Source organism: Salvelinus alpinus, chromosome 11 (genome assembly GCF_045679555.1).
Source record: "Salvelinus alpinus chromosome 11, SLU_Salpinus.1, whole genome shotgun sequence".
NCBI classification, from domain to species: Eukaryota; Metazoa; Chordata; class Actinopteri; order Salmoniformes; family Salmonidae; genus Salvelinus; species Salvelinus alpinus.
This window is the reverse complement of record NC_092096.1, coordinates 57027033-57053251: the sequence shown is the minus strand read 5'-3', so window position 1 is coordinate 57053251 and position 26219 is coordinate 57027033. Positions and strand designations below refer to the sequence as shown.

General features: G+C 41.5%; 1 protein-coding gene across 1 annotated transcript; it reads left to right on the top strand.

The window, feature by feature from the left end:
* The first annotated feature begins 1040 nt into the window (after nucleotides 1-1040).
* LOC139533435 (calpain-5-like) lies at nucleotides 1041-19920 on the top strand. The gene is made up of 12 exons (XM_071331462.1): nucleotides 1041-1205; nucleotides 3209-3340; nucleotides 3601-3812; nucleotides 4494-4686; nucleotides 5412-5614; nucleotides 5787-5864; nucleotides 6001-6475; nucleotides 6961-7083; nucleotides 17627-17823; nucleotides 18035-18153; nucleotides 18704-18840; nucleotides 19240-19920. The coding sequence occupies exons 1-12, from the start codon at nucleotides 1041-1043 to the stop codon at nucleotides 19414-19416; spliced, it is 2211 nt and encodes a 736-aa protein (XP_071187563.1). The 3' UTR covers nucleotides 19417-19920.
* The last annotated feature ends 6299 nt before the right edge of the window (nucleotides 19921-26219 follow it).

The following is a 26219-nucleotide window of genomic DNA, read 5'->3' as shown; positions in this document are numbered from 1 at the left end:
TAAGTATTCAACCCCCTGAGTCAATACATGTTAGAATCACATTTGGCAGCGATTACAGCTATGAGTCTTTCTGGGTAAATTTCTGAGAGCTTTGCACATCTGAATTTCACAATATTTGCCCATTATTCTTTAAAAATGTCTTCAAACTCTGTCAAGTTGGTTGTTGTTCATTCCTAGACAGCCATTTTCAAATCTTGCCATAGATTAAGTCAAAACTGTAACCAGGCCAATCAGGAACATTCAATGTCGTCTTCGTAAGCAACTCCAGTGTATATTTGGGCTTGTGTTTTAGGCAATTGTCCAGCTGAAAGATACATTTGTCTCTCAGCGTCTGTTGGAAAGCAAACTGAACCATGTTTTCCTCTAGGATTTTGCCTGTTCTTAGCTCTATTCCATTTATTTTTATCCTAAAGAAACACTCCCTTGTCCTTGCCGAAGACAAGGATACCCATAACAGTATGCAGCCACCACCATGCTTGAAACTATGAAGAGTGGTACTCAGTGATGTGTTGTGTTGGATTTGCCTCAAACACAACACTTCGCATTCAGGATTCTTTTTTTGCAGTATTACTTTAGTGCCTTATTGCGAACTGGATGCATGTTTTGGAATATTTTTTATTGTGTACAGGCTTCCTACTTTTCACTCTGTCATTTATGTCAGTATTGTGGAGTAACTACAATGTTGTTGATCCATATTCAGTTATCTCCTATCACTGCCATTCAACTCTGTAGCTGTTTTAAAATAAACTTTGGCCTCATGGTGAAATCCTTGAATGGTTTCCTTCCTCTCCGGCAACTGAGTTAGGATGAGCGCCTGTGTCTTTGTAGTGACTGGGTGTATTGATACACCATCCAAAGTGTAATGAATAATGGAACCATGCTTTCTCTATAGACACCAATAGAATGAGAGGACTTTGTAACATCATGTTCTAACTACTGAAATGAGCAGACATTCTCTTCGCTGTTCCCCCTCTCCTCTCTCAATCCCCATCTTTTTCTCTCTCAATCCCGGTCTCCTCTTTTTCTCTCTCACCCTCAGTATGCCAGAGAGAGTGTGTTGGTTCCAGGGGCAGAGTTACCACAAGCTGAAGAGGGCATGTCTGCAGCGGGGCAAGCTCTTCAAGGATCCCCTCTTTCCCCCATCCGCACTGTCACTCTTCTACAAACGAGCCCCACCCCCTGGACTCACATGGAAGAGACCACGGGTGAGCGGATCGGGGATGGGACGGAGGGGGAAGGTGGAGGAGAGAGAGATGGAGTGAGGCAGTGAAAGAGTGGATGAGGGTGAGAGATAGGAGAAGTGGAAAACAGAGGTAAAATCCTACAAGAGACAAGCACACACAGACAAAAGGAGAGAGAGAAGCGGCACCAGAACAGAATTTTTCATCAAAATCAATCACTCGCTTTCTCACTTCCTCTACAACCACACACACACTTTTGAACGTCTGGACTCCCCTTTATGCCCTTTCCCAGGAGGCACCAGTTTAAGTCCCCAGTCTAATTCTAGTCGTCCACTCAGCAGATTTTATTCCAGATATAGTTCATTAAAGCCTTTCTAAAAGACCAGAGGCGTCAGGACAGTGTAACCCGACACCAACGGGAGTGTGTGTGGCGCGTGTTGCAGATTTGGACCTGAATATGACCAGGGTTTCAGTGTGTGTTTATAAAAGCATCACCTGATGATTTAAATAGCATGTGTTTGTGATGACGAGTGGAGAAGGGCTGTGTAGTGGTGTAGCTTCAAGGGTGGCTATTTATTGGACATTAGGTTGTGGTTGTAGTCTTTCTTAAGTATGCATAGAAGATATACAAAAAACAAAAACAATATGAGGAACGAAATGTTCCTATAGGAGGACAGATTTTTGTTGTTGTTTGCATTGATCGATAGAATACGGGACTGCACAGGTATTCTCTTTGCTCACTGGAGTGTGGGGGGGCTAACCACAAAGGGTTAATGGGATTGTGTTCCTAATGCTCTGCACAGGTCATTTAAGCCTGCATCCAACAGGAGTCGAATGATAGGATGACATCTGTCACCTCACTCTGCAGTGAGACATACGCACTCGGACTCTTGTATACACACAAATGCAAACACACACACACACACACACACTTGCACACACTCTCACCGGCATTCATGCACATTCATGCACGTGTACACCACACACACACAACACACACATACACACAACACACACAACACACACATGGACAGGACGCTTGGACACTCTGAACTTCCTTCCTCAGCTATCATAACTGTTATAAAATCCGGTCAGCATCATATTTCATACAGTACTTAGCTTGAACATGATGTCATCTAAGGGGAAATTGAGTTCATAACTTTTCTAGAGTTACATGTTTACAGGTTATGACCTGTGTGTGTGTAGCAGTGCGTTTGTGTGTGTGTGTGGACATGTTTAACTATTCTTCCACAAGATTAGGAAACAAACAAAAATTTGACCAACTGGGGACATTTTGTTCGTCACCACAAGGTCAATGCTATTTCTAGGGGGTTTAGGGTTAAGGTTAGAATTACTGTTAGGGTTAGAATTACGTTAAGGGTTAGGGTTAGGAGCTAGGGTTAGGAGCTAGGGTTAGGTTTCGGGTTAGGGTAAGGTTTAGGGTTAAGGTTAGGTTTTTGGTTTAAGGTTAGGGTTAATGTTAGGGTTAGGGTTAGGGTAGGAGTACGGGTTAGGTTTAGGATTAGGGGTTAGGGGTTAGGGAAAATAAGATTTTAAATGGGACTGAATTGTGTGTGTGTGTGTGTGTGTGTGTGTGTGTGTGTGTGTGTGTGTGTGTGTGTGTGTGTGTGTGTGTGTGTGTGTGTGTGTGTGTGTGTGTTTGTGTGTGTGTGTGTGTGTGTGTGTGTGTGAGTAGCAGTGTGCATGAATGTAGTAAGGTGTGTGAATGTGTGTATTAGTGTAAGAGTGTATGAGTGTGTGTATCCTTATAACTCTATTGTGACCTGATACTGTCAAAATGAACATCACCTGCTCTATGTGGACAGGATCTCTCTCTTCTACACTGCTCTGACATCACAGTTTAATGAGCATAGACTGGCACTGGCACCATGTCAAGATAAACTAGATTGAATAGGCTTACTGTACTGTACTGTATGTTGCACCCAATTTACTGCTGATCTTGGAGTATGCATATGTTAACATGTTATATATTTATTTCTCTCTCTCTCTCTCTCTCTCTCTCTCAGGAACTGTGTAAGGACCCTCGTCTCTTTGTGGACAGGATCAGCACATGGGACCTGCACCAAGGCAGTTTAGGTAACTGCTGGATGGTGGCGGCCACTTCCTGTCTGGCCTCGGAGCCATCGCTGTGGAAGAAGGTGAGGGGTCAAAGGGCAGAGGCCAAATCCCTATAGGTCACACTCAGTGATTTACTTCCTGGTCACTGATTTCATTTTCATTTCACTGAAGAGGTCTTAATGATATGTTTCTTATAGCTGAATCAGACATGTTAGTGCTGGGCTGGAATAAAAGCCTGCACACTCTGTAGCTCTGAATGACCAGGAAGCTGGCTGCCTCTGTACTAACACATTCAATGACCCCAAAACCCTTGTTCAATTTGATTGGTCTAAACCACCAGGTGATTCCTGACCACGTGGAACAGGAGTGGAAGCCCAAGCGTCCGGACCTGTACGCCGGAATCTTCCACTTCCGCTTCTGGCGGCTTGGCCGCTGGACAGACGTGGTGGTGGACGACCTCCTGCCGGTCAGCGAGGACGGAACGCTGCTCTTCTGCCGCTCAGCCACGCCACGGGAGTTCTGGAGCGCCCTGCTGGAGAAGGCCTACGCCAAGTGAGATTTTACACTGTACTAAAGCCAAGACACAGCTGAGAGATTAGATTTCAGGTTGGCTAGGAGGAGGCTTGTTAATCACTCAATCAGTATTCATTTATTGTCCCAGTTGCACAGAGGGATTTTAGATATAATGAATACAGTATCCACCACACAGTATACACTACACAGTATACACTACACAGTGTACACCACACAGTATCCACTACACAGTATACACTACACAGTATCCACCACACAGTATACACTACACAGTGTACACCACACAGTATCCACCACACAGTATACACTACACAGTATACACTACACGTTATCCACCACACAGTGTACACTACACAGTATCCACCACACAGTATACACTACACAGTGTACACCACACAGTGTACACCACACAGTATACACCACACAGCATACACCACACAGTGTACACCACACAGTGTACACCACAGAGTATACACCACACAGTGTACACCACACAGTGTACACCACAGAGTATACAGTACACCACAAAGTATACACCACACAGTGTACACCACACAGTATACACCACACAGTATACGCCACACAGTGACCACACTTGACAAAATAAACCAGTAGCTAGTCAACATTCTTTCCTTATCCTCACCCATTTAACATTTCTCCAGTCGTCCAACCCTTTCCTCCCCTCTTCCTCTCCCCCAGGTTGAATGGCTGCTATGAGGCACTAGAAGGCGGTAACACGGCGGAGGCCCTCATAGACTTCACAGGGGGGGTGTCGGAGCCCCTATGCCTGGACAGGGAGGCCCTCACCCTGCACCCCGACCAGAGGAGGGCGCTGTTCCAGACCCTGGCCAAGGCCCACGGATGCAAAGCCCTCATCACCTGCTCCATACGGGTCAGTGACCAATACACTTTTCCCTGCATAACCACAGTCCTAGGATCAGCTTACCCTTCTCTCCACAGCGTTACAACAGTAACCATGTGTGGGGAAGATTTTCAATTGACCTTAGATCAGTGAATTAGTACTGAAAGATCAGCTTGACTGTTGAACTTCAATCCATGACAATACCAGAGACCATTACTAGAGGCCTCAAAATCTAGGCTTGTGCCCACTTGCCCTAGATGGGATATGAACATGTGCATTCAGGGTGGTAATGAATGGTTTGGGATTGGGCCAGAGAGCTTCTATGAATGTCGTCCTACCAGAGAGATCACCTCTACCTACTGTACAGTAGCGGGTTATAGAGAGACAGGTGGCTATATAGTGGCTGTGTTGGGCACAGACCAGCATTAACAATGCTAACGCTTACATTTACTGTAGTACAGAATGGCACTGAATGCTATATATCCTGTCACGCCTCTTTCTGTCCTTTCTCTTTCCTGTCCTGTCCTCATAAACACTCCAGACACATGCCTCTATTGATTAATGATCTGTATTGTTCATTGTGTAGTTATAGTATACTGCAAGATTCCAATTATACACATCAGGGTGCCTTCATAGAGTGCCTGTGGTGTGTATTGGTATTAGCGTATCTCAATTGTGTATCTGTATTGAGTCTCTCTATCTCTCTCTCTCTCTCTCTCGCTCCCCCTCCTCCCTCCCTCACTCTCTCTCTACAGCCAGCGGAGGGAGAGAGAGTAGAGTCGGTGCTAGACTGTGGTCTGGTGCGGGGCCATGCCTACGGTATCACCGCGGTGAGGAAGGTGCGTCTGGGGGAGCGGTCACTGCTGCCTGGCCGTTGTAGCGGGACGTCCCGTCTCGGCATGGTGCGCATGAGGAACCCCTGGGGTACAGCCGACTTTACCGGGCCCTGGAATCAGGGGTGAGGGGGGACGGTTACTGCTGTTCTAGTCTATCAGGATACGGTATATTCAACAAAGAATTATAGGCCAAGGGTTGTCCCTTTTGGGTAATGTCAAAAATCAGGAACGGGCTAGAAACAAGGTTTTGTCTATTTGGTCCATTGACATAGAGCTCCTTTGAGCCCCCTTCAGGTCTCAGCAGTGGCAGCAGGTTGGTCGTGGTGAGAGGGAGAAGATGGGCCTCATTGTCAGAGATGTGGGAGAGTTCTGGTAAAGACATATAGTAAAATAAGCATCACTCTTTTGACAGAAAATAATGCTCAATGCATTGCACAAGTCACTACAAATACACTACAATTCCTGTTGAAAAACTAAAAAGATACTTTTTCACCTCCCCTTCCCTCAGGATGGAGTTTGAGGATTTCTGCCGCTACTTCACAGATGTGGTGGTGTGTCGTCTGGTAGAACGAGCCCTGCTGTGGCCCAACACCCACTGGAGAGAGGTTCGCTGCCATGGGGAGTGGGTCCCAGCCCCCAACACTACCGGGGAAACCCCCGCCACCCTCCTCCCCGTCCGCCAGGCATCCAACCTCGGGAAGAACACAGCCAAGCCTGGGGAGGTGAACCAGACTCAGAGAGGGGACCGGAAGGAGGCAAGATTGGGGAAGAGACGGAGAGGTGGAGGAGGAGAAGGAGGAAGCGGTGGAGGGAGAGACAAGGTGGCTGTGGCGAAGAAGGGGGGGGAGAAGAAGACAACGAGGAAGGAGGAGAGCGTGAAGAAGGGGGGAGAGGTGGATGGACGGTGGGATAAACACATGGATAAGAGGAGTAGGTGTGGAGGATGCATCAACCACAAAGACACCTTTCTACACAACCCCCAGGTGAGTTTACCCTATTTATTTCTACACAACAACCAGGTGAGCCTACACTATAGCTAGGTTTATGCCCATAGCAACTGGTTAAATGGTTCCAGGACAAGGTTCAGTCCACTCAGAGTGTGTTTGGTAATGACTAGTAGTTACATAGTAGTGATACACATATTCTTTATGTTCGGAGAACTACACTCAGTATGATAGTATAGTATCTCATTATATAGTATGCTTATACCTCAAGCATGTAAATAATTTGTGTTGCTATAACTGTAAGACTCAACATGTACTATTTTGGCAACTGCTGCAATCTTAATGGTGTAGAAATAGACCTATGAAAGCCTATTCAGAGGGGTGCAGTTGGAAAACAACATTGCTAAGCTAAAAACAACATGGCTGACACTAAGCTATATTAGTGTTACTGCTATTCTAGGGACGCTCTGCCTCCCTTCTGTTCCCCCCCTCTTCTATCTCTTATCCCACCTCTCCCACTACAGTTCATGTTTGAGGTGCAGGGAAAGGAGGATGAGGTGTTGATCTGTCTGCAGCAGGAGGACAGGAGGATAAAGAGGAAGGATGGAGGAGGAGCGAATCTGCCCATCGGCTTTGAGGTGCTGAGGGTGAGTCACAGGCAATGTTCCCTCTAAGCTGGAAGCGTGCCATGCAGAAGAAATATTAGCCCGCGTAGAGAAGCACGAGATTGAACTTCCCTGTTAGTTAACACTATCAACATTTCCCTTTACTGTGGGAATTGTGATCGAATCAATGCAACATTAGCCACTTTCAATGCAACATACCGAAACAAAACAAACTGCGCAAGATTTAATATGCAAAAATAATTATGGAACAGATTTTGTTGTAGGCACAACGCATCAGAGTAGGATTCTATTGCATTGACAGGCACGACTCAGGCTCGTACTCTACACAGACCGGTGTACCATAACCAATCAGAGCTGCAGTAGGCCTATATGCAAATAGACCATTGCCATATATGGATCTGTGCCATTCACATTGAACTGGACTGTTTTTACAGCATGAGCGGTCCTGAGTAGATGCGCCTGTTTTGAGATCAAAGCGAGAGCTACATATAGCAACGTGTGCACATTTGTACATTTGTTCATATCTTTTGCTAGTTACTGAGTTATTAGCCCAGTTATAGATCCTTTGTAGTCAGCAATGGTGCCTGATTGCTTCCTACAAGAGCACAAAACCTCTGCATTTCTAGACATCTTTGAAAAGTGAGTCAGGTAAAGAGCTTTTTTTTGTCTTAATGGGGCAGTGTCGTATTTTGAGATAGGTTTGAATAAGCTAAGTAGCCAATAGGCAGAGGGTAGCGTAATTTGTCTAATTCTCTGTAATAATGGTAAGGGAATAATGATGCATTTTATTTTGTGAAGTGGTTTCTTGCATCAAACAACACAACAACATTTTCAGTCACCTCCTTGTCTGAAGGACAAGTGGATAAACAGATTAATGTCAAGCCCTGCATGTTTTCTTTAAAAGTCTCATGAAAAGTAGGCCTTCATTGAACACCACACATTGGCTTCTACTGTATGCTGAACGATAGAACAGCTATTTCCATTTTTGTTTTGGATGGTAGGCCACTCTGGTAGGCCTACATTACGATCAAATAGCCACAGCAGCCTACTTGACCACTGTTAAAATGACCTTAAAGTGGGTACAGTGTTCACAATAAACATGCGGCGGAAGTTTCATAGAATTTTCAGCAGACCTGAAATTTGCTCAGTGACGAAAGGAACATTGGTCACAGGGTTTAAAAGGGCCACCGTAGAATGCTATAGTACACCCAAGGGGTGTGTGTGTGTGTGTGTGTGTGTGTGTGTGTGTGTGTGTGTGTGTGTGTGTGTGTGTGTGTGTGTGTGTGTGTGTGTGTGTGTGTGTGTGTGTGTGTGTGTGTGTGTGTGTGTGTGTGTGTGTGTGTGTGTGTGTGTGTGGACGTGTTTAACTATTCTTGTGGGGACCATATGGATTCTTTAGACATTCAGAATAGTGAAATACATGCATGCTGAGGGAAAATAGAGCCACTCTACAAAGTATTACTAACCCAAACACAGTGGGGAACAATGGGCCTTCAGAGAAGGGCGAAGGGTTTATTAAATAATGATTATATTAATAATGATAATGATATTATTATTTTCAATGAAGTTCTGATTTAATCTCTTCAGTTTTTGTTGGAAAAGAAAGGGTTAACACTCAAGGGAGAAAAAAATTCCAATCAGGTCTCTAGCTAGCTAAGTCAGGCTTTAGCTAGGTAATCAGAAGCTAGATGAAGGCACCTGCCATTCAACTGTATTAGGGCAAACATTTTGAGTGACAGTGGAATCAACCAATCACAGCCTTCTTGAAGGCCAACAGGTAGCGAGCAGTAGTTTTCCCACGGTCTAGCTAGCTAGCTTTTGTCGTCTGCTAGTTTGCAGCGGCTGCAGCAAGCGTTATCAAAGAGGATGTTGTTGCTAATTTGTTAGCTTCTCCCTGTTCAAGAATACGTTTCAACAAGAAGTTTTTTTTAAATTCTGACAAGCAACCAATTAAATATGGCAATTTTCTATTTTTCATAAATTCTTAGAATGTTTGGAAATTACGTACAGTATACTAAGACATTTGTGAAAATTATATAGTAATGTAGAGTGGGAAAGTGGCCTTGCATTTGAACAATTAATAGACAATGGAGTTAATAAAACCGAATAAAAACATATTTCTTGTCCAGGACCAGAGTCTACACAGACCGGTGTGCTATAGCCAATCATAGCTACAGTAGGCCTTAATACAAACAATCCATTTGCCACACAGGCAAGCCATCATTCACTTTGAACTGGACTGTGTGTTTACAGGCAGTTGCACAGTTAGATCATTAGAACACATTCGCCAAAAGCCACAAAATACACCTGAATGGATTTCTGCAAATATGTAAACACCATGGGAGTCCTCTTACATTTGGGAACTTTACAATCCTATTGATCAAACAACCATGAAAGGTAGGCTCTCTCCATCAGTTATGCACATCAACAACAACAAGATCAACAACTAATGTTGCCTGAGCAAGATGAGCTAAAATCTAATGAAGGAACTTTAGATAAACCCTCTCAAACTTTTTCAGCTAGTTGGCTGTCAAAATTTCACTGATAAACAATGGGGAATTGTAGCCACCTCGTCCTTCTGCAGCTTTCCTGTCAATGCATGATTGTCCCAACCAAGCACCCAAGCTAACTGGCTAAAGTTGGCTAACTTGCTAGCTAGCTACTTCTAGACACAAATGAGAGAAAACCTCACTCTGACCATTTTACTCGCCGTAGCAGAGCTGGTTAGGCTGTTTACATGTTAACTAGAGCGTTCTTGACTAACTATTACATTTTTTTGCCTACGTTTACTGACACATGTCATATTCAGATTGTGTTGCTCATTTGTAAATGAATCAGTTGTTATGCGCTCTGGCACACTCAGACGAGAGTGCACTGAAATTGGAGTAGATAGCTAGAGTGAATTTCCGAACGCAACAGATATGTTAACTGGATAACAGTTGTTCAATTTCTTGCTGGCTAACCAAATGACACCTGCATCTCTAGCTGTGTATAGCCACTGAAAAAATATATGAGGGGGAAAAGTCAGTCACTCACCTACTCCTCCAATGGCATGACATGACATCCTCCTAGCACCTAGCCTGCTAGCTAGGCTCCGTGTTTTTAGCATTCCCAGCCTTGGTTACATTCGTCCATTTTTGACCAGAAAATGTTGTCATGGCAACGGAAACAGTGCATCCCGATTGGAGGCAGCAAACAATGTACCAGGTTTGGAGGCAGCAAACAATGTACCAGGTCAGCTGTGATTTAAAACCTGATAAAAAAATATTGCTAACTATCAAGAAATGTATTGGTGAATTATATCATGCATTGAACTGCATCCATCTATTCTGCCAACAATGCCTTAGTGTACCTCATGGAATGTTGAGTCAAATATAACCTATTTTTAAAACCTCTTATGAAGTTGGTTTTATAGCATTAACTGGGAATTGTATATTTTAATATCTACAAAGTAGTTAAAATGCTGTAAGTTCCACTTTAAACTTTAGGTCACTGGTTACTTTGTGTGCTAAACGTGAAATGTTTTTTGCAATGGAAGTAATAGCTGTACATTTCGATTGGGAAATGCTTAAGGATTGTGTTTTTGTATTCTTATAATTGGGATTTACTGGCTTATTATGTCCAAGTTTATGGACTGCTTATCTTTTAACATCAAGCTGTGTGTGACTGTTGTCTTTCCATCGGCTCTATGCAGTGGTGTAGTGGTACCTGGAGAAGTAGGTATACTCTAATGTTGACAAAAAAGTTCCCAAAGGCCCACCCAGTGAAGGAAAGGCACCTTGTGTGAAAAAAAGTATGTTTTCCTGTGTTTTTTCAATTAGTTGTCCTATATCTTTTTCAGATTTTCACTCTCAAAATTATTATTTTTTGTATAGAAAAAAGACAACATTTGATGGTCTAAGTCCACAACAGTGGTTAAACCACATCAATCTGATTGGATGGGCCTGTCAGGGTCTGGCTCCCCAGTGGTTGGGCCTCTGTCCACCCAGGCCCATCCATGTCTACGCCCCTGATGCTAACAGCACATCATGACAATTGCGCATCACAAATAGCCTACTAACCAATACTTCGGACGAAACTTTTTCAATACCTGGTTTGTATACCCATTGTTGCCTTATTTAGCATTTACTGGTAGATATCATCAGTTGAAATGTCTACCCTACCAGTTACCAATGTCATTCTTTGTGAGCTGCTCCGTGCCAAAACCAATTGAGCTCTGCATACTCTTTCTGCCTGCAGATGATATTCCCCTGGATCTAGGCAATGTGTGCGGCGGGCATGTGAATATATTTCACGTGCTTTGCGATTGTGTAGGCTATTTTGTGCATGATTTCTCTATTGTACTGCATAATTGATCAGTCGTATCCCAGGTAGGGAAAAAAAGTTTTTTTTAGGGAAAAAAAGTTTTTTTTAGGTGTTGGTTGTTGGATTGGTTGTCTAAACATTCTGACTGCATTCAGATAAACGTTCGGTTTTGGTTAAAGTGTAGGGGGACAGAGTATGTTTTGTAAACATTTGTCATAGGTGTCGTCAACATTTGGTAAACATTGGCATTAGTGTCATTTACAACGTTGGCTATTACTTCTCTTTTAAACGTTAATGAACAGCCACCAACGTTTTAACAAACGTATTTTACAAATATTTTATTTTTTGTATTTTACAACCTTGGTTTGGTTGGGTTTCAAACGTCCATCAACGTTCGCCAATGTTTAACAAACGTTGATTAACGTTGGTAATAGGTGTTCTATGTGACGATGGCTTCAACTAATAAAGACAGGAAATTTAAACAATATTTTAGATTTTTTTTTAACCAACAAGGAAATACAAAATACAATATAAAACCGTTAATTACTAACTCTTGATGAACTATAAATGGATTAGCAACTAATTACATTACTATTTCCCTAGTATTTCCCTTTTTTACCACTAGACACATTTAATAAAATCACTGGAGTTACAAAATGTCCTGTTAAGTCAAAAAGCATTCGGGTCAACTCCGTGCTTGTGCTCCTTCTGTCTCTTGGGCTTCCGTCTCTCTCCATTATTTCAGGTGCTATAGTCTGAAACAAAGTAACTTGAGTGTTAAAACTCATCATTGGACTAATAACATTTATTTGAGTGGCACAGTTAACTCGTGCTCTCTCACACCATTTGTGCACACAGATCTCTTTCTGTTTATCTGCGACTCTCTTCTTCTCTGGAGACAGATGTGTCAATTTTGACAAGTAACGTTACAGAAGAAGAAAGTTACGTAGCATTATGGGATAGTGGTGAAGTAAACAAACATGGCTGTACCCATGAAGTGCGTACGTGTCAAACCTCCTGACAACGTTTAGAAACGTTGGCCAAGAGTTCCCTTTCATACATGTCAAACAGTACCAAATCTCAACCTATTGGCCACATTGGAATATGTTTCAAATACATTTATTTTTAAATGTTTATTTAGGAATGTTGAGAGAACGTTGTTACAACGGTTGTTTTTGCAACACCAATATACAACCTTTCCCAACCTAAGTCCAATGTTGGTTTAGGTTCCAGGAATGTTTTCGTTCGGTTATTCGGCATTTCGTTTCGGTAATCGGCATTTTTGGACACCGATTATGGCCGATTACATAGCAATCCACGAGGAGACTGCGTGGCAGGCTGACCACCTGTTACGCGAATGCAGCAAGGAGCCAAGGTAAGTTTCTAGCTAGCATTAAGCATATCTTAGAAAAAACAATCAATCTTAACATAATCAATAGTTAACTACACATTGTTGATGATATTACTACTTTAACTAGCTTGTCCTGCGTTGCATATAATTAATGCGGTGCCTGTTAATTTATCATCGAATCACAGCCTACTTCAGCAAAAGGGTGATGATTTAACAAAAGCGTATTCGCGTCAGGGTATATGCAGCAGTTTGGGCCGCCTGGCTCGTTGCGAACTGTGTGAAGATCATTTCTTCCAAACAAAGACCGTAATTAATTTGCCAGAATTTTACATAATTATGACATAACATTGAAGGTTGTGCAATGTAACAGCAATATTTAGACTTAAGGTTGCCACCCGTTCGATAAAATACGGAACGGTTCCGTATTTCACTGAAAGAATAAACGTTTTCTTTTCTAAATGATGGTTTGTGGATTTGACCATATTAATGACCTAAGGCTCGTATTTCTGTGTGTTTATTATATTATAATTAAGTCTATGATTTGATATTTGATAGAGCAGTCTGACTGAGCTGTGGTAGGCAGCAGCAGGCTCGTAAGCATTCATTCAAACAGCACTTTCCTGCGTTTGCCAGCAGCTCTTCGTAATGCTTGAAGCACAGTGCTGTTTATGACTTCAAGCCTATCAACTCCCAAGATTAGGCTGGCAATACTATAGTGCCTATAAGAGCATCCAATAGTCAAATGTATGTGAAATACAAATGGTATAGAGAAAAATAGTCCTATAATTCCTATAATAACTACAACCTAAAACTTCTTACCTGGGAATATTGAAGACTCATGTTGAAAGGAACCACCAGCTTTCATATGTTCTCATGTTCTGAGGAAGGAACTTTAGCTTTTTCACATGGCACATATTGCACTTTTACTTTCTTCTCCAACACTGTGTTTTTGCATTTTTTAAACCAAATTGAACATGTTTCATTATTTATTTGAGACTAAATTGATTTTATTTATGTATTATATTAAATTTAAATAAAAGTGTTCATTCAGTATTGTTGTAATTGTCATTATTACAAATACATATATAAAAAGCGTCCGATTAATTGGTATCTGTTTTTTTTTGGTCCTCCAATAATCGGTATCGGTATCGGCGCTGAAAGATCATAATCGGTCGACCTCTACCTGGGATACCTCCACTACACGACGTTGATACACATCAATAGGGATTAAGAAATGCATATATGCAATGCCCTCTGAAGAAAAAGTGGGTATACGGTTTATACCTGTGTATACCCTCCACTACACCACTGGCCCTTTGTGTTTTACAAAAAGTGTACTCGACATGATGCAACAAAAGTTCAACATTAACCTTCGGGTACCATTTCTGTCAAGCCGGCTACGCAGACAGTTTGATGCACATGTTCGATAAATCCAAAGTATACCTAACCCAGAACGCACTGCAACTGCCTCTGCAACGCCATGCTGCAAGGCAAACGCAGCGTCCCGTTGGAAATGAACACTGTCAGTGTGTTCCAAGCGTAATAGTTGCTGTCCTTTCAGAACCATGAACCTGTCACACACTGAAGGCATATTAGTTCGCCACTGCGCAAAAAAGGCTATAATATATATAAAGGCTGTTAAGATATTAATGTTTCAAGAAAGGAGTGCATATATTTGGCCTGGCTAATCGGTTATATGTGCTGACTGAATGGAAGCTGATAATTATGAGATTTTTACTCCGCTGGTCTCGGCTGGAGTCCTCCCTGTCCTAGATTGAGACAAGACCTAGTACAAATGTATCCAATACCGAGACAAGACCAATACACTCCAAATGTGCCCTCGAGACCATCTCGAGTACTACAACACTGGTGTGTGTGTGCTGCATACCAGACCTGGGTTTTTAGTATTGTAATTTATCCGAAATCAACTACAATTTGAGTATTGTTAAATAATGTGGACGAAATCAACTACTTCTAATGGAAGTATTTGAAAGTATATTCAAACATTTGATGTACAGTCACATCCACTGTGGTTGTCTGAAGGGTGCTATAGACATAATACCCATAACACCTAGAGGTCAACCAGGGTTCCACTGCAAATCCCATAGGGGATTTTACACTTAAATAAGGGCTGTGTTTCGTGTAGGCTTACCCTTGCGTGACGTTTTGATAACCATTTAAATCTCTCTTGAACAAGGTCACTTTTATCAATATATTCGGCTCTATTTACTCTCAGAGTAGATGCAACGTGTACGCTAAGAATCGGGAAGCAAGTACAGGGAGTGAATTTAATAAATAACGGAACATTGAACGAAACAAGAAACACGAATAGCGTACAGACAGGAAACACAGAAACAGAGTCAATAACACCTGGGGAAAGATCCAAAGGGGTTGACAGATATAGGGAGGTAATCAGGAAGGTGATGCGCCGAGAGGGGGAGTAGGAATAGACGTGACAGTAGACATCATGAAAAACTACAAATCCCTGCAAGCTACTGCACATCATCTCTAGCTGACACCTTTGCTAACAGGTATTGTAAACTTGCATAAGACAGTTCACAGAATTGTCCATTTAAATACATTTTGCCAATTTATTTGTTACTAAAGCATCAGTCAAAACTTGACACATCTACTCATTCAAGGGTTTTTCATTGTTTTACTATTTCCTACATTGTAGAATAATAGTGAAATAACTCATGGAATTATGTAGTAACCAAAAAAGTTCTCAACAAATCAAAATATATTTTATATTTGAGATTCTTCAATGTAGCCACCCTTTGCCTTGATGACAGATTTGCACACTCTTGCATTCTCTCAATCAGTTTCATGAGGTAGTCACCTGGAATGCATTTCAATTAACAGGTGTGCATTGTTAAAAGTTAATTTGTGAAATTTCTTTCCTTCTTAATGCGTTTGAGCCAATCAGCCAATCAGTTGTGTTGTGACAAGGTAGGGTTAGTATATAGAAGATAGCCCTATTTGTTAAAAGCCCAAGTCCATATTATGGCAAGAACAGCTCAAATAAGCAAAGAAAAACGACTGTCCATCGTTACTTTAAGACATGAAGGTCAGTCAATGTGGAACATTTCCAGAACTTTGAAAGTTTCTTCAAGTGCAGTCGCAAAAACCATCAAGCGCTATGATGAAACCGCCACAGCAAAGGAAGACCCAGAGTTACCTCTGTTGCAGAGGAGCTTCATTAGAGTTACCAGTTTCATAAATCGGCAATTAACTGAGTTCAAGTAACAGAAACATCTCAACATTAACTGTTCAGAGGAGACTGCGTGAATCAGGCCTTTATGGTCGAATTGCTGAAAATAAACCACTACTAATGGACACCAATAAGAAGAAGAGACTTGCTTTCGCCAAGAAACACGAACAATGGACATTAGACCAGTGGAAATCTGTCCTTTGGTCTGATGAGTGCAAATTTTAGATTTTTGGTTCCAACCGCCGTGTCTTTGTGAGACGCAGAGTAGGTGGATGGATTATATCCGCATGTGTGGTTCCCACCTTGAAGCAGGAGGAGGAGGTGTGATGGTGTGGCGGTGCTTTTCTGGTGACACGGTCAGTGACTTATTTAGAATTCAAGGCACACTTAACCAGGCTGTGTAAGGGCTATTTGACCAAGAAGGAATGTGATGGAGAGCTGCATCAGGCCTCCACAATCACCCGACCTCAACTCAATTGAGATGGTTTGGGATGAGTTGGACTGCAGAGTGAAGAAAAAGCAGCCAACAAGTGCTCAGCATATGTGGGAACTCCTTCAAGACTGTTGGAAAAGCATTCCAGGTGACTACCTCAGAAAGCTGGTTGAGAGAATGCCAAGAGTGTGCAAAGCTGTCATCAAGGCAAATGGTGGCTGCTTTGAAGAATCTCAAATATAAAACATATTTTGATTGAACACTTTTTTGGTTACTACATGATTCCATATGTGTTATTTCATAGTTTTGATGTTTTGAAAACCCTTGAATGAGTAGGTGTGTCCAAACTTTTGACTGGTACTGTACACGTAGCTAACATTAGATAGTTAATCCAGAGATTCGTACCTTTGCCTCGATTCGGCAGTCTCGTCCAGATCATCATGGCATTTGTAGTTCTTTATGATAGCCACATTAGCAGCTAATTAGCATTTCATTCTGGGGGGGGTAAATACAGGTGAATATATTGATAGAAGTCACCTTGTCCTAGAGAGATTTACTTGGTTATCCAAACGTCACACCATTGTAAGCCTACACGAAACACAGCCCTTATTTTAAGTGTTTCTAAATTCCCCTATGGGAGAAATGAATGGTGGAAAAACGATTGTAATCATTTCCCTGTTTGACCGCTAGGTTTTATAGGCATTATGACTCATACTGTTGTACTCTATAGCTGGTGATGCCTCATCATGGCTGTTTATTCCCCATCTTTTGCAACAATGTCAATGAGCACCATCACTATCTTTACTTTGCAGTACATCAACCTGTCCCAGCTGAGATCAACTTTTTTCTGGATACGGGTCCTGGGTTCAAATGCATGGGAGTATTTATTTGTATTTGAAAATACTCTATTTGAGTATTTCTTTTATACATGCCAATACTTTCCAAGTGTATTATCAAATGCATTACAATATTCAACTACTTGTCCTTTCAAGTAAAAGATATGCAAAACTCAAACAAAAGAAGGAAGGGAAGCACTGCTAAGGTACACAATAATACATTTTGTTTGACAGAAGGGGCTCTTTGGTAAAAGGGGTAAATTGGTCATCAAAAAGAAAGGAGGACCAAGGCACTCTTCATATAATTAATTAAAATGCCTTTATTAGTATGGCATGTTCAATGGATACAAAGTTTATAAACTACATATGTGTGTCATATTTACTGTGTGTTTACCCGCATATTAATTCCCCCTCCCCATTGTTAACAGGTGGAGGTGAACCATCTAAGCCGTGTGCAGCGTGTGGTGGAGCAGGCTGCAAGCTCTGTGTACATGGACTCCCGTAGCGTTGCCCTGCGAGTGACCCTGGTCCCCGGCCGCTACGCCCTCCTCCCCACCACCTTTCAACCTAGGGCCACCGGACGCTTTCTGCTACGCCTCTTCTCACATTCACACCTCAGACTCAGGTGAGGGGGAATGGTGTGAATGTTAAGAATGAAGGAATGGAACGTATGTTAGGAAAGAAGGTGTAATGTCAAGTGTGTGTGTGTGAGATTCCCTGTGCATTTAGCATGTCAGCACTACATAATGATTGATAATATTACTGTCTATCATTCTTCCTCTTTTCCACTTTACTACTTTTATTCTCTCTCGCTATATATATATATATATATATAGTGAGTTGAGACAGGAGTTGCCTGCTCTCTCAGTGTGGCAGTGCTGTCTCCCCCAGTCCAGTTTAGTGACCACCGTCCACCTGCGCCGAGCCTGCGGACTCAGCCAGCCCAAACAGAAAGGTAGTGTTACCTCACTGGGGCATTATTAACGTTATCACAACATACATTATCATAACATACATTATTATGACATACATTATCATAACATACAGTACATTAAACATAAATGATCATAAAATACATTATTGTGACATATATTATTATAAACATACATTATCATAACATAGATTATCGTGACATATATTATCGAAACAGATTATTTTGACATGTATTATCATAACATACATTATCATGCTAAACATTATCATAACATACATTATCACAGCAAACATTGTTGAGAAATTATTATAACCATTTTTATTTATTTATGATATACATTATCTCAACAGCAAAAAATTGTAGCATACATTGTCGCTACAAACATTAGTATGACATACATTACCATAACATACATTACCATCCCACGGAATTGTGGCTCATACCAGTAACTGACAACATCAAGTCTCATTGTATACAAACCTCGATATCCATCTTTCCAAAGAATATGAGACGAAGTCTGACAACACAAGAGTAATTGTCTATGCATTGTGTCTGTATCTGTGTTGTGTAGCACCAGATGTGTATGCTGTGATCTGTTGTGAGGACGACACCATAAGAACACGAGTGTTCAAGGAGGATGGAAATCCAGAGTTCAACATGAGGGCCATTTTCTATAGGAGATACCCAGACACACACATCAGCATTAAGGTTAGAAACACACACACACACACACACACACACACACAGCTCACAAGGATGATACAGTACTGAGGGCTAGTAGTATTGAGAGAAAATAGTATTGAGGGAGAATAGTATTGAGGGCGAATACCACTGAGGGCGAGTACCACTGAGGGCGAGTACCACTGAGGGCGAGTACCACTGAGGGCGAATACCACTGAGGGCGAGTACCACTGAGGGCGAATTCCACTGAGGGTGAATAGTATTGAGGGCGAATAGTGCTAAAGGGCAATTAGTAAAATGTCAAGTTTAATGATTCAAGTTATAATCATTGGCCTAATATTTGTTTTTCTTTGTGTGTGTGTGTGTGTGTGTGTGTGTGTGTGTGTGTGTGTGTGTGTGTGTGTGTGTGTGTGTGTGTGTGTTTAGTTGTGGAGCCGTGGTCTACTTTGGGACACTCTATTAGGAGGGGCTCGACTCCAGACCGGCGACAGTGAGCGAGGGCGGAGCCAGGGGATTGACCTAAAGGGCGGCCAATCACATTCAGGATACCGGGGATGCATCTACGTGGAAACCTCATCCAGCAAATGCCTGACAGACTTGTGACAGACAGCTGTGGCTTGTCCCACCCACTATACAATCATGGCAATCACTGCTTTTCTGGATGAAGCAGCGGATTTGAAAGAGGATGGATCCAATTCAATAGCTTTGAAGGAAAATGGACATTTGTCTTCGGCTTCCATGAATTACAAAGACAAATACCTCTTTGAATTAAAGATTATGAGAACTCGGTACTACTGCGTTAAGGAACAGAAAAGCACAGTGATCTATCTATCTGTTTGTTGTTCACTACTAGCGCAGAGGAGATCATAAAATCATAAAAATATCCCCTAACTTTACATCTCTGCTGGTCAGACCATGTAAGAGTACAACATTATCCAAAAACAACAACATTTAAACTGTAAAAATACATTGATTGCCAGCTGCTAAGGTTATCTAAGGTTTATACATAATATATGTAGGTCTACTCTTTTTTTATGTGTCATGAAAGGTGCATAATTTTAGGAGAAACATTTTGTTCAATTAAAATGTAATTTTCCTCTATAAACTGACCATTATATAGATTTTTTTATTTCACCTTAATATGGTATGCTATACTTTCAAATGTTTATTTTAAAAAGATACACATTTCAACGTGGGATATTGTTTTTTGAATTAATGCGAACAAGAGTATACCCTACCCTGTCTCTTCTAGCCGTATTAACAATCAACTATCAGGTTTCAGGTATGACCCAGATGCAGACAGTGTCGATGAAACAAACTTTATTTCTAGTACACGGGCAGGCAAACGACAGGGTCAGGGCAGGCAGGGGTCAGTAATCCAGAGGGTGCAAAAGGTCCAGAATGGCAGGAAGTCTCAGGGTCAGGGCAGGCAGGGGTCAGTAATCCAGCAAGGGTGCAAAAGGTCCAGAACGGCTGGATGTCTCAGGGTCAGGGCAGGCAGGGGTCAATAATCCAGTGAGGTGGGACAAGGTATAGAACGGCAGGCAGGCTCAGGGTCAAGGCAGGCAGAACGGTCAAAACTGGGAAGGGAGGGATTTTTGATTCCTCCCCCCAAAAAATTATAGTCATATTATCTCATGCATGAGAGTCAGAAATTGCGAGAGACATTGCTAAAGTGGGTGTGGGCAAAAATTTAAATTGTAAAAAAAAATATTGAGTTGAATGCTAAACAAGAATATTGTACACAGTATTATCAAAGACTTTTATAACTAACCAAGATAGACCGGAGACTGTCTTTTCAAATGGGAGCAAACTGGGCTTCCTCTCATCACCATATTTGGTAGTAAGTGGAAACGCCAACCGGATGCTTCACATTTATACATCTGGTGAACTATCTGTCTCATTGTTCTATCTGTGGTATGATCAACTTAATTACTCCAAATGCAAAGCACTTTGAGGCCAAGTGTTGATTAGATGGAGTACAAAAGAGAGAAACATATTGTATAGAACTTAAAAAATAATTTCTCTGAGGAGTAGAGAATTGGGGCAGCTTTATACATTACATTTCTATAGGCCGTTGATGACCAAAACTGGGTTGAAATCTTTCCAATACTTTGATCCTGGAGTGCAAGGTATGAGGGATTTGCACTTTTGAGACTTTTCTATTGGTTCCATTTCAACAGGCAACCTAAATCAATTACAGGTACAGTGAATGATTTCAAATAGTATTTGAACGCAGATCTGTTGATGATAAGGGCCATAATACAGCATCCTATGTAATGTTTGTGTCATGGCTCTCTATCTCCCTCTGACTTTCCTGAATACCAGTGGTGATTTTAGCATGTCAATCTTGGTGGAGCAAACTACCCAAATGTTTTGTTGTTGATGCATGCCAACAAAGCTACTACACAACACAACACTAAACAATACATTAATTGCACTATGATGGTGACAAAAGGTGCCCACAAACTGTTAGGGCCTACATAAAGCTGTCCCAACAGCAGAGCTTTCTTTTCAGCACCACAGAGTTAATTTTATTTATTTATTTTTTATTTCACCTTTATTTAACCAGGTAGGCTAGTTGAGAACGAGTTCTTATTTACAACTGCGACCTGGCCAAGATAAAGCAAAGCAGTGCGACACAAACACCAACAGAGTTACACATGGAATAAACATGGAATAAACAAGTGTATAGTGCACACACTATATACAGTGTGTGCAAATGGCGTGAGGAGGTAAGGCAATAAATAGGCCATAGTAGCGAAGTAATTACAATTTAGCAAATTAACACTGGAATGATAGATGAGCAGATGGTGATGTGCAAGTAGAAATACTGGTGTGCAAAAGAGCAGAAAAGTAAATGAAAACAATATGGGGATAAGGTAGGTGGATTGGGTGGGCTATTTACAGATGGGCTATGTACAGCTGCAGCGATCGGTTAGCTGCTCAGATAGCTGATGTTTAAAGTTAGTGAGGGAAATATAAGTCTCCAGCTTCAGCGATTTTTGCAATTCGTTCCAGTCATTGACAGCAGAGACCTGGAAGGATCCTTACAACTGCTACACCTGGCTATCAGCAGAGCCTTGTCTGGCAGCAAAACAGTTCATTCAGTCTTATTTACTGTCTTTAAAAAAAGATAGCTGATATGGCTGACTTGCTTAAACAAATGTGGTTTCTACTGACAAATGAGATGTACAAACTATGGCATAAGGGGACTACGAGCAGATAAGAGGCAATCTGTAATTTCGATTAGACATTAATGAGCGAGATAGGACGGATTTAGTCAATATAATTATTTGTTCAGCACTTTTGACATGTATAGTTACAGAATTCAGAACATGGGCCGTTCTTACAGTATTCTCCCTGTTCACCAAGTCAGAACCATAGGATATATAAAGGGGGCATATACAGTGCCTTGCAAAAGTATTCATCCCCCTTGGCGTTTTTCCTATTTTGTTGCATTACAACCTGTAATTTAAATTGATTTTTATTTGGATTTCATGTAATGGACATACACAAAATAGTCCAAATTGATTTGTACATGTGGTGGCAGCATCATGCTGTGGGGATGTTTTTCATCAGCAGTGACTGGGAAACTGGTCAGGATTTTTTATTTGACCTTTATTTAACTAGGCAAGTCAGTTAAAAACAAATTCTTATTTTCAATGATAGCCTAGGAACAGTGGGTTAACTGCCTTGTTCAGAACAATAGATTTTTACCTTGTCAGCTCAGGGATTTGATCTGTCAACCTTTCGGTTACTAGTCCAATGCTCTAACCACTAGGCTACCTGCCGCCCCAATTGAAGGAATTATGGATGGCGCTAAATAAAGGGAAATTCTTGATGGAACCCTGTCTCAGTTTCCAGAGATTTGAGGTCTGGGACAGAGGTTCCCCTTCCAGCAGGACAATGACCCTAAGCATACTGCTAAAGCAACACTCAAGTGGTTTAAGGGTAAACATTTAAATGTCTTGGAATGGCCTAGTCAAAGCCCAGACCTCAATCCAATTGAGAATCTGTGGAATGACTTAAAGATTGCTGTACACCAGCGGAACCCATCCAACTTGAAGGAACTGGAGCAGTTTTGCCTTGAAGAATGGGCAACAATCCCAGTGGCTAGATGTGCCAAGCGTATAGACATACCCCAAGAGACTTGCAGCTGTAATTGCTGCAACAGGTGGCTCTACAAAGTATTGACTTTGGGGCGGTGAATAGTTATGCACGCTCATGTTTTCAGTTTTCTTGTCTGAGTTCTTTTTTGTTTCACAATAAAAAATATTTAGCATCTTCAAAGTGGTAGGCATGTTGTGTAAATCAAATGCTACAACCCCCCCAAAAAATCTATTTTAATTCCAGGTTGTAAGGCAAGGGGGGTGAATACTTTCTCAAGTCACTGTAAGCAGGCAATGAAAGCTCTTACAATATTTGATGATTACATTTCTCTAAAACAGGCTATAGGCTACATGTGCACCACCAAGTCAGAACAGTAGGCTAAGCTATGAAAAAAGGGAAAGGGACCAAATTATTAGGGTGAGGGACATGGGCTACTAACAGCTTACTACACAACATACACTTAGTATTACTTTCTTAGCTACAGTATACATGTCTCCTTGGCATATTGCATAATTTATGCAGCAGCATACAATACATTTTTGGACTCGCCTTGTTGTGCTGTGCTCACTTGAACAGGAAGGTGGCTCGGCAGTCATCAAACTTTGTCATCAAAGCCTGGCAATCTCTGGATTTATGGTGCTTTCAAGACAACTGGGAACTCAGAAAAAAACAATGTTGACTCATGACGTCAGTGATCTTCAGGTCACTGAGCTAAACTGAAACACCTGCATTTTGGAGCTGCCTTACTAAAGAAAGCAAAAAAGAGACCATGCAACTTTATTAACTGAACTGAACAAGATGCAGTAGTGATAAAGTCCAGAGAACGTGGAGTGTCTTATCATGCATCAAACTGAAAATACTACCTTTAGATTCCTACTGTCACAGTAAGGTCACCGTAGTTCCGTTTTAGCGACCTTCCAATTCCCTTTCACTTCTGCATTTATACTTGATTTGGTGTTCAGCAGCATAAGTGTCTGACCACTAAAGAGAACGCACGTTCTACAGCTACAGCAGGTAGGAAATGTATTAGGATTTCTGGACTTCTATTCTCTCTCTCATAGAGGAGGATAACTCGCTGATCTATACGAGTTAGCAAACCAGCAGTGAACAATTAAGTAATTATGGTTCAACTGTAGCATTGTGTCAACAATAGATATATTTAGTTAGCCTATGTGACTGTGGGGAGTGTGACTGTGGGGAGCCTAGAAACTGACTGGAGCTGGAGTAAAGATAAGATAATGCCAAAGTTCAGAAGGGATACACAACGACTACAGTGTTATCACTTCTTGTCTTCATGAAAAAGTACATTTTACATTTGTCTCATCCACCATTCAGGTCAATCCACCAATCTGTGTCACGCACCATGGGCAGATGTCTCGAAGGTGCGTACCTGAGCTACTTTTGATAAAGTATTAGCCACGTTACAATCCGACGACATTACAGAAGCCTCAAAATAGGTGTTTAACGTACCGGCAAATCTGATGCCCGACTGTGCAGTCGATGACGTGGCACGCAACCATTGGTTGATGAAATGTAGTCGGTCTGGAATGTGACCCTTGTAAGATGACATCACAACTCTTAATATACATATTGCACCCCTTCAGAGAACAGTTAGTCATGATATGGCTGTGCTGTTGATGATAACTGAAGGGTAGGGAAACAATGACTGACACATGTCTGTTTATAAATGTACAGGATTATAAATGTATACATTTATAAAGGTTGACATGAAACAAAAAAATATATATTTTGTGTTGTCTAATTCTGCAGTTTGCAAGCTGTTTGGTCTTATGGGTTGCAGTTTGTGTGACCTTCATTGTCTTGGGTAAGTAGCTAGTAAGAAAAACATATCGTTATCATACCGCATCACCCTTCATCGACAAAACTCCTCTACTTCTCCACATAGGTGCTGTGTACATTGATGACTGCCCAGTGAAACGTGTCATCCCTATCCACATGATCATTTCTGGATCTTTCGGTCTCCTCTATGTATTCTTCTCCTGCTGCAAGGACCGTGTTGTGTGCCAACATTTGTCTAAACTATTTTGGTTCGTGATCATCATCTGGCTCATTATTGGTACGAGACATCAAATTACGATACATGTTGCCCGGTTTGAATACTTTTAAAATGCTTCCTTCCTCACACCTTTCCACCCGCCTTTCCTCCCTCCTTTCTTTGAGGTAATCCCGGATCTGTTTCTGTAAAGTATTGCTTCCACCAATCCAACATTATCAGCACAGTGATTACTTCACGGAAGAAAGGAAGAAAGAAAGAAAGAAAGAAAGAAAGGAAGAAAGGAAGGAAGGAAGGAAGGAAGGAAGGAAGGAAGGAAGGAAGGAAGGAAGGAAGGAAGGAAGGAAGGAATGTACTGAAACTGTCATTTCAGCAAGCACCATCTCAGATTGTTCTGAAATAATTTCTGTAGTTAGAAACAGATAAGATTAGGATTTCTGCAACATTATTTTGTTGAAAAATTATTTGATCTCTGAGAAGCTAATTGATTGCCAAATTGGCCATTTTAATTTATAGTATTCATATAATATTCTATAAATATAGTCTGATTTGGACCAAACATTTTTCTAACTTAACTCTACATTGCACAAAACTACAAAAGATCTCTCAAACTGTGTACATTGATTACATTTCCTACTGCTTTGTCTACAGGCCATTTTTTAACCTTCTCTGTATTCCAACCCAACTACGAATGGAAAGAGATCATCGGCAACACAGTATACTGCAACAAATCTCTATACCTCTTTGTGGCCTCTACCACCATCATATTGGACATTATTATATGTGTGTGGCTGCTTGTGTTGTTTGATGTATGTAAATGCTTCATACTTTGTCTGGTCTGCTGTGTCTCTTTATGCAAGTCTGACGATGTCAAACCTGTGCAGGTTGTTGAGCCTTTGAGGGTTGTGGAGACTGAGGACTGTGTTGAACCTAAGGAGTGTGTGGGGACTGACGGAAGTGTGGGGACTGACCTGTGTGGGGACGGAAGTGTGTGTGGGGACTGAGGTGTGTGTGGAGACTCAGGAGAGTGTGGGGCATGAAGAGAGTGTGGGGACTAAGGAGTATGTGGTAACTGGGCAGAGTGAGTCCAACACTGCTCATTATTAATGCAATTCACTATTCACAATACCAATAGTAATTTACATGAATTTTTTCTCTTTTGGGGTGTGAGATAATGTAAAAATGTAGATGTCATCATAAAAAATAAGCAATCAATGGGTCAATTTGTGCCATTATGTTGCCAAAAATCTGAAGATTAAAATAAAATATGAATTCCCAC

Coding starts and splice junctions, on each gene's coding strand:
- LOC139533435 (XM_071331462.1), top strand. CDS start 1,041: ATGCCAGAGAGAGTGTGTTGGTTCCAGGGGCAGAGTTACCACAAGCTG. Junction 6,476..6,960: donor CCTTTCTACACAACCCCCAG/GTGAGTTTACCC, acceptor CTCCCACTACAG/TTCATGTTTGAGGTGCAGGG. Junction 7,084..17,626: donor TCGGCTTTGAGGTGCTGAGG/GTGAGTCACAGG, acceptor CATTGTTAACAG/GTGGAGGTGAACCATCTAAG.